General features: G+C 36.3%; 2 protein-coding genes across 3 annotated transcripts in view; one reads left to right on the top strand and one right to left on the bottom strand.

The window, feature by feature from the left end:
* Positions 1-262: 262 nt before the first annotated feature.
* LOC129722497 (probable deoxyhypusine synthase) lies at positions 263-1,692 on the bottom strand. 2 transcript variants are annotated; one of them, XM_055675957.1, is made up of 3 exons: positions 1,471-1,611; positions 1,343-1,408; positions 263-1,158 (listed from the first exon to the last, which is right to left on the bottom strand). In XM_055675957.1, exons 1-3 carry the CDS (start codon positions 1,471-1,473, stop codon positions 268-270), a joined length of 960 nt encoding a protein of 319 aa, XP_055531932.1. In that variant the 5' UTR covers positions 1,474-1,611; the 3' UTR covers positions 263-267. The 2 variants fall into 2 exon arrangements, with proteins under 2 accessions (XP_055531932.1, XP_055531931.1); XM_055675956.1 differs by having other exon boundaries at positions 1,343-1,692.
* A 1,425-nt stretch (positions 1,693-3,117) lies between these two features.
* Positions 3,118-17,013, top strand: part of LOC129724250 (UDP-glucose 6-dehydrogenase) — a 36,970-nt gene continuing 23,074 nt past the window's right edge. The window contains exon 1 of the mRNA XM_055678976.1: positions 3,118-3,328. The gene's annotated coding sequence lies outside the window, so the exon portion shown is untranslated. The remainder of the gene's footprint in view (positions 3,329-17,013) is intronic.

Raw genomic sequence — 17,013 nt, 5'->3', positions numbered from 1 at the left:
CTCTGTTCCGCAACGGCTCATATTTGCACGATACAGGTGATGCACAATGCACATGAATGTTTTGAAACTCACTTGAACGTGCGTGAAAATTCACATTAGGCCGTATGAATAAAAGAAGTTACTCTGCTTCTCCCGTAAAATTTGCACGGGATGAGTAAAGCTTTTATTCATACGGCTTATTGCCTCAGCTGTTAGAAACGCTTTTCAGGTTCGCCTTGCGAGGCTCTTAGGATGAACATACATTAAAAAATCGTAACGAAAATCATGTTAATTCGGTTTATTTTTAAAGTAGTCTTTAACAAAGGTTTCAGCTATTAAAATTGGAAACACTAGACTAGCTTCGGCGTAAACTTTCACAGGTGATGCATCTACTTTAATTTTACCCCAAGAAACTGCCTCATCAGGTTTTGCCCCGCTGTCACTCCCGTCATACTCAGAGGCTGTGTTAATGAAAACAGAAAAATTTGCCCCATTCCGCATAAGATTTGCATTACAAATGTGATGTTTCACCACACCTCCACCGAGTATAATAATTCCTGAATTATTGGCTTTTACTGCCATTGTGTTTAGGCGTCTCAAATCAGAAATTATATCCAGTACAAGCCCTGGATTACGGAACGAATGAAAATACATCATATCTCCGAGGCTGCCATCGGTTAATGCGGGACTGAAAACTGGTATTTTATTTTTAGCGGCCCAGTAGTAGATTGAACTTTCATTATTGATTTTTTCTCCTAATCGCTGGATAACTTTTGAAGGTGTCCAAAGTGTCCCGCTTGACCGTTGCTCTGCTAGCATTTCGTCTAGTATCGGGTTTACCCAAGTTTCAAACTTACAATAGTTATCATTGGGAACCAGTAAGTTTCCAATGCGATTAATACCCTGCTCCCGAAGCCGCTTACCATCGAGTTCGAAAGAACCGATATATGTCGGCGCTAAGCATTTTATTAAATCCTCTTCCACACCACCAGCAGTAGTTACTATGCAGTCGACTTGTTTGTGCTGTACCAGGAAACGTAAAGATTCACGCACCCCACAGGACACCATATTAGAAGTATATCCGAGAAAAATTGTGCAGTTATTTCTACGTTTGATGAACTCGTCTTCTTCGTATGCATCTTGTTTCTCTACGGCTAAAGGTTCCATGCGGCAATTTATCTACAATGCATAAACACATGTTCAATACACTTGATGCATGGAACAAAAGTTGTCTTTCTATAACTATAAAACGAAATTACACATAGCCAAAACCTGAACGGTTAACTTTGGTTTCAGTTTCAATCCTGTTTCATCATTCAATGTGTAACCCAGTATAAGGAACAATATTTAGAAACTCACTCACCATTTTCTGTACTTCGGTAATCGCGTTTCCTAAACTTGTGGCCTGAAACCCGGAGTGTTTGTAGGTCTGAAAAAGAGCTTCGTAATTCACACCTTGATTCCAATCATAACCTTGAACTGTCGGGGTACCATTCGGTAATTTTGAGCTTTCCTGCAAAACGGCTTCTTTGGCCAACGATGGTTCAGTTAATTGACTCATTGCTTTTAGGAACAAGATTAACAAAACCAAACTGATATTCAATTTAATACCGCTGCTTCATGCTCTTGTAACGCGCAATGTTTTGATTAGATTTCTACCTCTTGAAATACTGAATTTGTTGAATATATCTGTCAAATCGCCATGTGTTGTTCCAAAGTATAACAAAGAAAAATTCAAGGTAACGTACACACAAGATAATTTACGTAAATCTGAATCGCAGACCCGAATGTTTTCCCTGGATTAGGTAAATAATACAGACGGTGTTATGAACAGATACGCAAAGAGTGAGGTCGAAAACTCCAAGTGAACCGTCAAATCGAGGCTCCAAGTGTGCAAAGTAAACAAACTCAGGAGTGTTTCTTTTCGTACAGAATATGTATTGTAATCAGTGTAATTGTTGTGAACCACGTGCAATTCTGGTTTGAACGGAAAATGTGTTTGTTATGCTTGTATTATGAGTGATGCATTGAAAGTTGAAAAAATGTATAAACAAGATTTGAAACTCAGTTATATATCCTTACAAAGTTTCGGAATTTCATTACACTTTCTAGTGCGTATGAAAAGTCATGCGAAATTAAATGTGGTTGCCAGAATTGTTTGGAATAGAATATTAGCAAAGGGTTGCCATATTTACTGCTTTTCTCTTTGCGTATCTCTTTATAACACAGTCTCTAGTAAATAATAAACATAAAAATTGGTGAAAACAACGCAACAGCTTAATAAAATGCGAATACTTAATTTTGGGTAAAAATTTGTATGGAGTTCTTGATATTGATATTGATGATTCAAGGTATCCAATTTCACCTAAATAATGACTTTCGTGCTGGTGCTCAAAAGTAGATCACTTTGACCTAAAAGTACCTTCTCGCACAGAAGGGCTGATTTACGTCAAAAATACGCATATTTGGGCATTTTTGGTGTTTGATAATGACAAAAAAGTAGTGCAACTGAAAATAAAGTAAATAAAGTAGCCATTTTAAGCAGGGATTTTAATAACTGTATTATCCTTCTGCCGACTTTGTATCTTGTTTTTCTCATTTCTTCCGATTTTAAAAAAACAAAACATTTTTTTAAGAAGAGATTTATGATAACAACCAGTCAAAAATATTTTGGAGTACACTCAAATCCTGATTAAAAAAATCCTTATGATTAAAAAGGTATAAAAAAGATGCTGTATTTTAAATAAAACCCATTCACTACTATCATTTAAATTTGTGCTGGTAGTTTGGGACTGCGGGCCTTTTGATATTCGTTTGTTGTTGACAGTCTATAAGAGAGTTTACGAAGTTGTGAACCGCGAGGGCAATCTTGAAATATCAACGAGCGTCGTAATCGCAAATAGCAAAAGATACCTTAGCAATATGTACTTTGGCTCGTCCGTTTTGCCTAGCGAACCTATACATTAGAGAAATGAAAAGACACTCACCGTTGAGGCAACTGTCAACATCAAAACGGATAACGGCAATGCAAAATGATACAACTCACCCGTTTTGATGTTGACAGTTGCCTTAACGGTGAGTGTCCTGTCATTTCTCTAATGTATAGGTTCGCTAGTTTTGCCGTTGTCGATTCGGTCTTGTTCAATAATTGTCAAAGTCAGCTGTTTGGTATTTAATGTTTTCGGTGTGCTCTGCAAAATTATTTCAACGAAAGATTTTGTTAATATAGTTATGGTACATTATTTCGAATTTTCGATAATATTGTTTGAGTAGATATGCGTTTGATCATAAAAGTTAAGGCAGCAATTAGACTTATGTTATTACTCCACGTTGTGATGCGGCTGTGAAGGTGAGTGCATAATTTCATCAAGTCTAATTATAATTTTAGAATACGACCTTATTTAAAACAAAATAATTGCCCTTTTTAAATCAACATGATAAAATATGATTTCAAGCCGAGGTATGCGATGTACTACAGCGAAGAGTTTTAAATTTCTACATTGAATTATCTGGAATACTTCATCTCAAGAATAACAGTACAAAGCGTGATGCTTTATGTTAAAAATTACAGTAATAGGTTTGAAATACACTAAGGTCGCTTTTTACGCGATTTTTTCTACGCGGATTTCGGAATTTACGCATTTTTTTACGCGGATTTCGGAATTTACATATTTTTTTTTCACGAGGATTCCGGAATTTATGCGGATTCCGGAATTTACGCGGTTTTTTCTACGCGTATTCCGAAATTTACGCGTTTTTTTACGCGGATTCCGGAATTTACGCGTTTTTTTGCGCGGCACGTATCCTTCGCGTAAAAAGCGACTTTAGTGTTATGTTTCCACATGTTATAATAAATGTACTGGACACTTTGGTTCAGGTCAATTGCGTTTTTTTTTATTTTGACAATTCCCAATGCAAATTGAAAAAAAATTTTTTTCTTCGCCAAAGTTATCGTAATAAACTGACTGTTAAATTTCTCAAATTTCGCTGGAAAACCACGAATAACTTACGAAACAGACGTATTTAACCCTCTCTTTACTCTCTTTACTTTTTGCATCCAAACCTGTGGTGCTCTAGAGTAACCATGGTAGAGAGAGGGTTAAAAAAAACTTAAATTTGCCAAAATAAATCTCAAAAAAGAATGCATCCAGAGAGTGAGGCGGCAAGAAGCTTATGAATTAAATTTATCTATTATTATTATATTTTGCATTATTGGAATTTGATAGTTCTTAAAAGTGTGATCTTTAGGATTTAACTTTCAAGTAATTTTTTTTTCTCATATATCTCAATCCTGAACTTTTTACCAAATGTTTCATAATAATGTTACTTCAATAAAAAATTCAAGAGAAAACCCAGCTCGTTTTTAAATACAATGTAGAGTTATTTTTTATTTTCTTAAATTAAAATTGAGTTTTTGCAGTAAAAAAAAAAGTTCTTTTCTACCACCAAAAATTTCTGAGCTAAAATTTTTTAAATTAAATCTATGCCAAAATGCATTCACCGTTTTACAAAATTTATTTGGAGTCTAGAAAACCCATGGAAAACATTCAGTTTACTAAGTCAAATATATGTTCAAAGTTTTATTTAAATTTGAATGGCATGAATTTGCTCATGTTCCTTTATTGACATTTTAACAACTGAAAAGAGGCCTCCGTAAGTGACTAAATCCGCCTCAGGGTGTGATACAACTTTGTCCACTTAATGGCAATCTAAGAAAATCCGCGAACATTTTTGCAATAGAACGAAGCATCAAGACCATTGTGTTGAATACTTCGCTGAAAAAAAAAATTATTTCGACTGGACTAATTTACTATTTTGGATGATTGTCTTCCACACTAGACTTCTCTCCAGACTGAATGAAAAAAATCTGCTCTGAACCTTCGATAACACCGATTGACAAAAGCGAAAAAAATGTTGCGCTAAAGAAAAATAGTTGCACTAAAAAGATTATAACTTTCCAACCACTCCTGTGAATTTTGGTGCCCATAGTGTTATCTTCACTAGGAGCACCAAAATTCATAGAAATGGATAAAAAGCTATAACCCTTCTTTTTTTCTAGTTCGAGTTCTAGGGCAAAAAACCTGTGTTTATCAGTGTAATTTATTCGACTCAATGCTCGTTATAACCCGTTCACACTACAGCGGATATCATGTCATATCGTCTATATTGATATCAAATGTCATACACCAAATTTTCCGTGCAAACTAGATGTATTGTACCAAATACGCAATAGCACATGATATCCGCTATAGCACAGATAACAGACATCCAAGCTAATTTTGCTTCAGGCGTAAAAAGACGCAACGGTTTTTTAGCATGTCGCAATACGCAGTATGGTGGCGCTAAGAACACTTAGTGGTCAATGATTCGATAAAATCGATTGTTTTCCAGCTCTTATCGACATTATTGCAACAAGACCCGAAAAAACTTACGATGTATTTTGTGATGAGAACATTCAATGGACAATATGTTTTATTGTAACAATAGAAAACATGGTATTTTATTGTAAGCTTGCGAACGTTTTTTGTTATTACCATGTTTTAACAATGTTTTTTGTTGTTGAATCTACCACTGACAATAATTTTACCATGAAAAATATTGTCAGTGACTTCTAAATGTATGGAAAAAGTGCCTGGAAAAATGCTGTTAAGATGCATAACAACCCCCCTTTTTCATGGTAAAAATGGCAAAAACAATGTTTTTTATTGTTTTGGACAATGACATTTAATGTAAAAATGATGTATTTACAATGAAAAACAGAGTTAAATTATGGTAAAACTATGTACAATTACAGCAACTTTTGAGGTTTTTTTGGTTTTAATTTTTTTGCGGAAAAGTGTTCGTTTTTTAATGTAGTGGTTAAAGTCGCAAGTTGCAGAAAGATGTCGTTAGTATTCCAAACGGGTAAGAATTTGAAATCTTACACGCGATTTCTGGAGTTTTTTGTTCTAGCTTGGATATCTGTTATCTGTGGCTATAGTATGAACAAGGCATTATACGCACCCGTAAGCTGAGGTCGGTAAAAAAGATAAGAGAATCGTAACTCGGGAGTCTTGGGGGAAGACAAGCTCTATAACACGCAACTTTACTTTACGAATATGTTACTGATAGTTCATATATGTTGATTTTTGCTGCCTTCTAGGTAGTAGTACTGTGCCAGGGTCGAACGATGATATTAGGTTCGACACAACGATTTTTCAAACCTTACACGGCTCAACGAATTTCTGGCTTAACAAAGGCCATTCGTTATTTCTAGAATCGTTGCAGACTAATTTTTTATTGGTTTCCAATTGCTTGGGGGCCATCCACATACCACGTGGACAGATTTTTAACGATTTTGATTTTGTCTTTATTTATTCGCATCCAGGTGTTTTGGAAATAATCATACCAAGATTCTCATTAAAATTTGCAATCTTGAAATTTCGTTAATAATTCTCGGTTAAAAAAGCCAAGTTTGTAGATTTCAAAATTAAAATGAATTTCAAAACGATGTGTAATTTAACCCATTCCCCGCGGGTGATGCCATATGGCATCTCCTGACATATAAATTCTGATAGCAGTTTAACAACTATACTTGAAATTTCTAACGATGAAAATATTCTAAGCAGTTAGAGAACAGATAGATCTACAACATGCAATATAGTTTGTGCCAATTTTGCATGCAGTTGCTGAGTAAAAAGAGTTTGAATGTCAATTTTCGATGTAAAAACTGATTTCTCTCCGCGGGGATAGGGTTAAACTATTGCATTTTGACCCCACATTAAAAAATCAGAGCGGTTAAAAAAACGAACATAACTAAAGCTTCCGTTGACATTGTACGTCTACTGCAGACTAGCCACAACTATATTCAGCGGATGTTTCGGTTATATAACTACGCCCCCTGCTGACCTGTACGCTACGGAAGATGATGAACCGTTACGAACGAAAGGTTTAGATAGTCGCTCAAAGCGTGCCTATCTTTAATTCATGGTGACTGAAAAGTCCTCTTTTTAACTACAAATACGTGCTAATCGACCAATTCATTCAGATACGAGAAGATCAATCTCACACCACGAACATGCTCTGTTGTAAGCAACGTTTGCGTTGCATAATATGCAAAGAAATATGGCAATGAAACACACTGCCTCGTAAGTCACCAAAATTTGTTGAATGAAGTAAAAATACCTGATAGTTAATGATATATGTGTTGCTAGGCATATTCTAATAGCTATACAAGTATACAGTGTAGTGATCACAGGGACATACAAATGGTACCATTGCGTATGACCTTATAAATACCCGAAAGTAAACATGCTGTTGTCTTCACGTGGCGCGAGTACCGTCATCGGTTCATTGCTAGCCAAATTTATGCGTGCAGAGCAATAACAGAGTAAATACACCTCGTAGTTTTTTCAATGATCAGAGTTATATGTTTTATATAGGTGTTATCATGAGAAGTTTTAAATATATTTATTTATTTATTTTCTTTCTTGACTGTTTAACTATTAAGGTCATGCTGATTTTTTCAGGTGGGGAAAACCAAGTTGGGATAGCTAAGAGCGAGTGTTAATCAGAATTTCTTCATACAATAATATTTAACATTTTACAATTAACATCAGCGTAGCATACATACATATTGAAAGCTTGTCAAAAAGCTTGCCTTAGCCTATTTTTGAATTATAGTGAAATGTGATAATTTTTTACTGTTATAGCATGTAGTGAATTTCTCCAAATTGTACAAATCAAATTCCAAATTGTATTGCTAAACAATACTCATGCTTTAATTTCAGACCTTGAAATTTCCTGCTCTTATGTTCGAACTGAAGGCGAGGGGTGCTGCTCAAACGAGTTTCAAAATAATCATCGAAATTACATTTGTTTTAGGTATGTTACATGATGTAGTATACATACCTACATGCCTAGAGAAGCACAGATTAAAATTGACGTTAATACGTAACTCTAGTTTTTTCCCGTGTAACGCGATTGCGATTCAACAAACTGATCAATAGTTTCGTCTTTTTTGAAATCCTATGACGTGAATTTACCCAAACGGTCTTTAAATCGGACTGAGATTATAACCTAGCTCAAAAAAGATTGTTCTAAAATAGAAATTGTGTATTCCGGTTCGGCTATCTCATCAACTTACGACAAATTCCCTGCTTGCGCGTAAGAATTTTAAATGGTGCTGTTGCGCTATGTTAATTCCATAAAAAATATTAGATGAAATATGTTTCGTACAATGTTTCTTGGTGATACATATTAAATTCTGGAAACCTTAAATTTCTAGTAACTTAATTTTCAGAGGAGCTTTGTAGTCGCAAGGGTTCAAAGTACGCTTTGACAAGCGGAGGTGGTCGTGGGCTCGAATCTTAGTAGAATCAGACCATTTGTTGTCAACGGACTTTAACCATGGTTTATTTTGAGGCTCTCTTCCTTCACATTGAGTTTTTCAATACTTCGATAGCTTCATCCTGCCAATAAAACTGGCCCTTTTGCAATAAAACTGAGCAGAGGCACACTATGCGATAATTTTGAAAAGTGAAACAAGGCTCAGTGAAGTAGAGCAGGAAGCGTAAAAGGAAGGGTGAGCAAATGATTACCTTATGTCTTCACCCGCGGGGAAAGGGTTGACATAGTTTGAATAAAAAAAAAATAGAGCAGAAAAAATAGTAAGCATAATTGAGAGCTTCAGAAATGTATTTCAGAGGATCAAGATAACAAAAAAAAAACTAAATTTCCTTTTCAACTAACTCTTATACAACTAATTTGACTGAACTTTCATCTTGACCATCACCACTTTCGTATGTTTCATTCTCTTATTTGAAATTAACAATTCGAAAATCGCCCGTCCACAAATAAAGAAGATCCTGTGGTCAGAGATGCCAGGCCATTTTTTGAAATGTCTTCACGCTCCCCGAAAAATGTCTTCACAAGTCTTTACATCAGAGAAATCAGGTAATTTTTTGAAATGAAAGACTTACTTTTCGAAATTGAAAGGCTGGCAAAAACTTTCCGATTGAGTCCTGCGACATTCTCCTGGCCCCGGCGTTTTTCGAAACCAATGCCGCTTTTAGCATACTAAAGTACAGGCCATTTCTCGGCTTTTCAAACTTTGTTGCCAGCAGTTTGCTGTACACACCTAAACATAATTGCCAAGAGTTCAACAGCTGATGAACTCAACGAAATATTTTACAAGTTTGCGGCGGATTCCCGATCAGAAAGAAAAAACAAAAATTTAACAGAAGCTGTTAGTTTGTTACGGGAAAAACCTTACAGGCTGTGTTTCCAATTTGATCCCGTTAGGTGTTAAAATAACAGAAGTTATAACAGAAATGATTCTACTAGTATCAAACACATATCAAAATTTGTTACTAATGTATCAGCTTTCTAACAAAATAAGATAGTATATAGAACAATATAATAACAAACATTGTTAGAAACAACAGGTTTTGATAAAAACGAAAAATTAGTTAGACTTGTTTCAGAACTACTTCATTTCAGGTTTTGTTTTTATAACACATTCAGATTCAATTTTGTTATCAAAATTATATCGAAAAATACAAAATTGTATCAAAATATGTTATTTGTATCTCGCGTTGATAGAATTTTATAATTTTTTAGTTATGCTCTTCTGGACGGGTTCCTCAAGCACTTCGGTAAACGAAACTTCATCTGGTTTGCTGAATATTTAACAGAATATGTTGTTGACATTTGCAGAAAAAAAGCTGAGTTCGATCAGCTGTTGGAAAGTTTACCTAGATAATTTAAGTGTGTAGGGTTTAGCAAACGGCTGACGAACGTTCTTGTGTAAAGGGTTTTTTAAGCGATCGATTGAACGACTCACGAAAACACACACTCTTCGAAAAGAAACGTTTCGCTCAGTTCTAGTTTGCTGAGCTAATGTGAACATAAACAATTTCGCCAACGTAAACATAAACAAAACAGACACCAACAGCGAAAGTTTTTTTATTTTCATTATCAGCGTTGTCTTGATTCACCTGCGAATAATACTGTTGTTTGGTCATGCCCTGTACTGCCGCTATTTGCATAACAGTCCTATGTAAAATTTGAATGTTGTTTTTTACGAGAATGGGTCCATTTAGGCATGCTCTCCAAGATTAGCAATTTAAAAAGCAAGGTTTGATTCCCACAACCTCGATTTTATTGCCTATTCTTGAAGAGCATGCCAAAATGGACCGATTCCCGCAAAAAAAACAAGAGAACACAAAATTTTACATAGGACTGTTATGCGAATACCGGCAGTGTATATTGTGACGCATCTCTTCAGGCCGGAGATACGTAGCCAGTTGTTCCTGTTCGTGATGGTTCTCCTAGAAAGGTATAGCAATTACTGCAAAAACTAAAGGTATACAAGTGCTCATAAGGGCCGAATGTCGTAAATCACTCGACTCAGTTCGACGAGCTGAGCATTTTCTGTATGTGTGTGTAACGCTCTCCCAATCTAACTCGATTTTCTCAGAGATGGCTGAACCGATTACAATGAAAATAATTGCAAATGAAAGGTCTAGTTGCCCCATAAGATCCTATTGAATTTTATTGTAATCGTATTTCTAGTTTAAAGGTTTTGTATCAAAATGTCAAAATCACGAAACATCAATATCTCAGAAACTACACAACCGATTTGAACAAAATTAATTTCAAATGAACGGGCTACCTAAAAAACCCTTAACTTTTGAATTTTATGAAGATTGAAATTGTGGTTCAAAAATTATGGAAGGAAACGTGTTCTGTAGAATATTTAATCTCACTCATGTTTCTCAGAGGTGGTTGGACCGATTTTCATAAAATCAGTGTCATATAAAAGGTCTTGTCACATAAGACCCTATTGATTTTTTTTTGCAAACGGATTATTACTTTGCCTGTTATGTTTAAAAATGTGAAATCCAGCTATGAAAAGAAACATATTCCAAAGACTACATAAACTCACTCACTTTTCTCAAAGATGGTTGAACCGATTTCTACAAAATTAGTGTCAAATAAAAGGTCTAGCTGCCTCATAACATTCTTTTGAATTTTGCTGTAATCGGACTGTAACTTCGTCTGTAATGTATCGAAATGTGAAAATCACGAAACTTCATTATCTTATATTATCCGATTTGATGAATTATGATTGAACACGTGGTTTCAAAGTTTGGCTGTGCTATACGTTCCCTTTGATTATAATCGAACTTCAACAACCGTTATGTATTGAATTGTTGAAACAACGGAAGTCTAAGTATTACACGACTTATTTGAACATAACTAGTGTCATACGAACGAGTCATCTCTCAAACTTACAATTAACAAACTTCATAACAATTTGATATGTGGTTCAGAAGTTATAAAAAAAAAGCAATTCAGAGACTATTTAAAACTATACCTGCTTTGATCAATATATGTGGCCTTAACATAATTTAAATATGGTATCGTACTATTTAAACGTTCCTGGTATTGCTGGTGATCAAATTTTTCGAAATTACGAGTCATTTCTTTTATTCCGCTATTTCTTAAGCACTAACATTACGTAAAATTTTAATTTTTATACTTCAATTACAACATCAGTATTTTAGAACCCAAAGAGTGAATATTCCTTTATTGCATTGAAGCGTTCATGTAAATCAATTTTTACAAATAATAAGTTTGAATGAGAAAGGCTGGGTCTGACCGCTAGGTGGATTAATTTAGGTTTTTCTTTTATTTTGACGCGAAAATAATTTTCTCCGAGTTTGAACACATTTCATTTTAAGGGGCAACAGTGGCGCCATGGCGCCATTTTGACTTTTTGAGAAAGCGGAAATTTTCGATGTTTTTTCGACGCCATTATTAGGTTTATGTAGACGTTGGATTAACTTATTTGAAATCTGTTTAATGTAACATCAAGAATGTAAGTGATACTCAAAGACACAATAACAATTTGGCTTTACATAATCCTTCCCCTTTTGCGGGGAGGGGGTCGCTTTTTTGGCCAGCACCTGGCTTCAGCCATGGGACAGAATCATCGCGTCCTCGATAAAGTTAAATGCGACCCCCTTCCCGCGAAAAGGGGAGTATCATGTGACAACAAATTGTTATTGAATCTTTGACTATTGCTTACACTCATGATATTTCATTTAGGGGTTATATACTTTTTTAGTTTCCAAAACATCGGAAATTTTTTTGTTGCATTATCTCGAAGTACGACATCTTGAGAACATTTTTACAAATTTTTATAAAGATTCCACCGAGTTTAATTTATTCCTTTATTTATCAACAGGCCTCAAACGGCCCCAATGATGAAACTTAAAGTTAAACAAACACTAAACATTTTTGAAATAATTTAAAAATAGTTGTCTCAACCTAATCCTAGGAACATTTAAGTCGAAAATATGCGACACACGATCAAACAGTCTTTGAAGCCCTGTTATGGCAGCATTTGCGGCAACGTTCGTTCTGCTATGGGTTAAACGCAGAAATGAACTGACTCTTAAACCACGCAGCCTTGCTTGGATGTTGATGCGCCCTTAGAGATGGAGCATCACAACGTCCTGTCAAGAGATCGGATACTACTAAAGCCCGAGCTGTATTTCTTCGAGCATGTAGTGGGTCAAGACGGATGAGTTGACATCGGTTTTCGTAGCTTGGTAGTCTTAATGGATCATGCCAAGGTAACTGTCGAAGGGCGTAACGAGAAACCTGCGCTGAACATTTTCGATTCTCTCAGCTGCATTAAAGTACACTGGGTTCCACACTACTGAGCAATACTCCAGGACTGAGCTAACAAGCGAGCAGTATAAGCTTTTTAGGCAGTTAATGTCTGTGAAATTTCTGGTCATTCGGAAGATGAAGCCTAAGTTCTTCGAAGCTTTGGCAATTGTGAAGTTGATATGCTGCTTAAACGTTAGCTTGGAATCAAGAATTATTCCAAGGTCCTCCACGTGTTCAACGCGAGGAACTATCACGCCAGCAACTTTGTATTCGAACTCAATTGTATCCTTTCTACGGCAAAAGGAAGTCACCGAACATTTCATTGGATTTATTCCCATCCGATTCCGTTCACACCAATTGGTAAAAACATCGATTTGCTGCTGGAGATTCAGTGTATCATCGTCAACTTCAATTCTGCGGAAAATCTTTAGGTCATCAGCGAATGATAGTTCCGGTCCATCGAGTGCAATATTGACGTCATTAAAATAGAGCAGAAAGATTAGCGGTCCCAGATGACTGCTCTGAGGTATACCTGAAGTGGCCGTAAACGGAGCAGAATAGCTTTTAGAGATATTCACGCTGAGCTGACGATTTGTTAAATAAGACTCCAACCACCTCTGAAGCGAATCACCGAAACCCATTTTTTTTCAATTTAGCTATGATGATTTTATGGTTGATCCTGTCAAAAGCCGCAGACAAATCGGTATATATTACGTCTGTTTGACAGTTCTTCTCAAATCCTTCGTAGACGAACGAGGTTAGCGAAAGCAGATTTGTAGCGGTTGATCGATTTGGCATAAACCCGTGTTGCTCATCGGAGATAAAGGGTTTGCAGTGGAAAAAAACTGAATTCATTATCACCAGTTCAAACAGCTTTGATACCGCGCACAATGCCGAAATTCCTCTATAGTTGTCAACGTTGTTTTTATCTCCGTTTTTAAAAACCGGGAAGACAAAAGCAGACTTCCAAAGAGTTGGATAGGTTCCGGTACGCAGTGATAAACGAAACAGGTGTTGCAGTGGCTGTAGTAAACCTTCAATACACTTCTTCAACACGATAGCAGGAATTGCATCAGGCTCAGAAGAAAGCGACGACTTTAACTTAGAGGCAGCTGTAAGAATAATGTCGTTATCGATACGGATATCCGTCAACATCGCGTTTGAATCGGGTACAAATCTTGTTGCCGCGGCCACCTGATCTAAAGAGAGTGTTTCCTCTACGAAAGTACGGCTGAATTTTTCCGAGAAAAGTCTACAAAGGCCATTTGAATCAGCTTCAACTTCACCGTTATAAAACATCGTCGAAGGTTAACCAGGGTCTTTTCTTTGCTCGTTAACAAAAGACCAGAAAGCTTTTGGATTCGTTTTCAATTTCCGCTGCATGCGATGTTGAATATCTGAGCAATAAGAAAGTAAGAGCGATTTGCAGCGCGCCTCGCCACGACCGCATAAGCAAAACTTGAAACTTTATACGCGCTTATCTCGGAATGGTGTTTCTCAAAAAATTACTTTGCCGTGAATCCTACCGAACCGATTTTCTTCATCTTTTTATTTTAAATTTTCGTTATTAAATTCGCCGGTCCTTGAACGATTGCTTTTTGAAACATACAGTTACATTTTGCCGTAAACAAATTTCGAATGCAATTTTTGGCGTTAAAAACGTGCATTTTTTTGGGAAAAATGTTCCCGTTTGCACTGAAAACAAAACACTCATGAAAACAATCGTTCAAGGACACGGCACACTTCTAAACTAATGAAATAATATGAGTTTCTTGATTTCAGTTGACCCACTGAGTCCCTATCAGGATCCCCGCAAGCCTCTGCAAAAATAAAGCGTTTCGAGGAAACGGTCATTACTCCAGTAGTAATTGGTATATCTCAAAATCAAACGTATTTTTTGTTGTTGATAAACTTTTCTTTCAGAAAAATACCACTTTGATGCAATAAAAATAGTGCTATGCACTTAAAAATAAATTCAAACTTCCCTCATTTTTCTCGACCAAAAAGGTATATAACCCCTTAAACAGATTTCAAATAAGCTAATCTAACGTCGAGATGAACCTATTTTAGTATTGTAAGGCATTTGGGGCAAAATTGACATTTTACGTGGATCAGACACCTACCAACCGATTCCTGAGACTTTTTTACTTAATATAAGACATAATTTGACTACCACTTTTAGATGTTAGCGCTTTACCATTAATGCTCATACATACTCGATGTTATTTCGCTTTGTGAAATATACTAAAACCATGTCAGAACCGTTTTCGCAGAATCACCGTTTTGAGCTCAGTTTTTGTCCGGTTTAAGATCTGTCTTTTTAAAAGATTGGTAAGAAAATGCGTATATGTGGACAAGGTCTTAGAATTTTGATACTTGCCTTTAAAACAAAATAGAGTCGAAAATACATCGAAAATTTCTGATTTCTCAAAAATTCAAAATGGTGCCACTGTTGCCCCTTAAGATGAAACGTGTTCAAACTTGGGAAAATTTGTTTTTGTGTCAAAATACATAAAAAATCATACGTAGAAGTCAAGGCAGAAGAAAAAATAGTAGGAGGGTGGTATTCAAGACACGCCCGCATGACGTTGTGAACCGTATTCTTATATTCCATTAAAACAAATAGTGGAGGGAAATGCAACGCTTCTTTTACAAAACTTCAAGGCACCAAAAGGTGCCAGTTGCCGATTATTCTTGTTTACTGGTTATTCTGTCCTGAATTCCAGTCATTTTAGTATTTTGCAGTAGCCATGTATTACTAACAGCCACCAGCATTACGGGTGAAATCGGCACGAGATGACCGGTACTATTTTGTTTTTCCTCCTTTCAGCTGCTAACACCTAGCGCTGTCGTTAAATTAACACGAACACAAAATGTTCGAAATGGTGAAATGTTCGAACGATACGTTTTATACCAAGGCTTCGTCAGATAATTAGAAAGAAGGAGGGACTACATAGATGATGAAATGGTAGAGACAAATGTTTCTTGAAAGCTGCGCCGGCCGCTGTCGTAATATTAACACCAACACAAACATGCATTTTTGCAAGGTTTTTTTCCGCTAGCAGCAGCATTTGGTAAAACAGAAAATTCAATTAGCCGCTTCTGTAACAAAATTTCGAGGCACCAAAAGGTACCAGTTGCCGATTATTCTCGTTTACTGGTAGTTCGTCCAGAATTCCAGCCATTTTAGTATTTTGCAGTGCCATTTATTACTAACAGCGGGTGAAACCGGCACGAGATGACCGGTACTCTTTTGTCTTTCCTCCTTTCAGCTGCTAACATCTAGCGTCCACATGTCACTGGTGCGGTTTTGGAATCAAAATGATGGGGCGCCGGCCGCTGTCGTAAAATTAACACCAACAAAAAGATGCATATTTGAAAGATTTTATCCGCCAGCAGCAGCATTTTGTAAAACAGAAAATTCAATTGGCCGCTTCTGTACCAAAATTTCGAGACACCAAAAGGTGCCAGTTGCCGATTATATTGTTGTTTTCTGGTTAGTCCGTCCAGAATTCCAGCTATTTAAGTGTTTTGCAGTAGCCATTTACTACTAAAAGCCACCAGCATTACGGGTGAAACCGGCACGAGATGACCGGTACTCGTTCGTCTTTCCTCCTTTCAGCTGCTATCACCTAGCGTCCGCATGTCACTGGTGCGGTTTTGGAATTAAAATGATGGGGCGCCGGCCGCTGTCGTAAAATTAACACCAACAAAAAGATGCATATTTGCAAGGTTTTTTTCCGCTAGCAGCAGCATAAACATCGGAAACAGAAAGTGACAACAACAATAACAACAAAGTCAGATCGATTGTATCAGTTAGTGTCGACTGTGCTTGGGAAGAGAGGTAGTGATTGGCTGCGCGGTATGATTTAGACAATCGATATTGATTACCAATTTTCAATAGTGTATCTCAAAAAATAGTTTGTTTTTGTTACTTAAATTTAACCGTAAAAGAATTTCTGATCGATTGATGCCAAAACCTCGAAAACCTGATTGTAGATGACTGCAAAATAAGCGCTCAAACTTGACCACTTTTCCCTGGTTTTCCCTGGTTGAATTACTAGATATTCAAATTCAGGGGCCTAACTTCGATATAGACGTTAGTCAACGTCAAAAGTAAATTTTTGTTGCACTGTGTAATTTAAGGCGATGATAGATTAGGAAAAAAGATGAGAAAATAATAAGTCCGGAGGAATATGAGCACTACAACACGTAGCAGATAACTTCTCAATAAGTGATACTGCTAAAAGAAAAAAAAAACACAATGTGCGAACAACATGGAACGTTTGGACAATTTGCTGGTCCCAGTGGGGTGGGGTCCATACAAAAAACATATAAAAAGTATTATGACGTTTAGATACACCACAAAGG

This window comes from Wyeomyia smithii, chromosome 2, assembly GCF_029784165.1.
Source record: "Wyeomyia smithii strain HCP4-BCI-WySm-NY-G18 chromosome 2, ASM2978416v1, whole genome shotgun sequence".
NCBI classification, from domain to species: Eukaryota; Metazoa; Arthropoda; class Insecta; order Diptera; family Culicidae; genus Wyeomyia; species Wyeomyia smithii.
The sequence above is the reverse complement of the archived record's forward strand: the minus strand, read 5'-3'. Positions and strand labels throughout refer to the sequence as shown.

Coding starts and splice junctions, on each gene's coding strand:
- LOC129722497 (XM_055675956.1), bottom strand. CDS start 1,540: ATGAGTCAATTAACTGAACCATCGTTGGCCAAAGAAGCCGTTTTGCAG. Junction 1,159..1,342: donor TTACCGAAGTACAGAAAATG/GTGAGTGAGTTT, acceptor TATGCATTGTAG/ATAAATTGCCGCATGGAACC.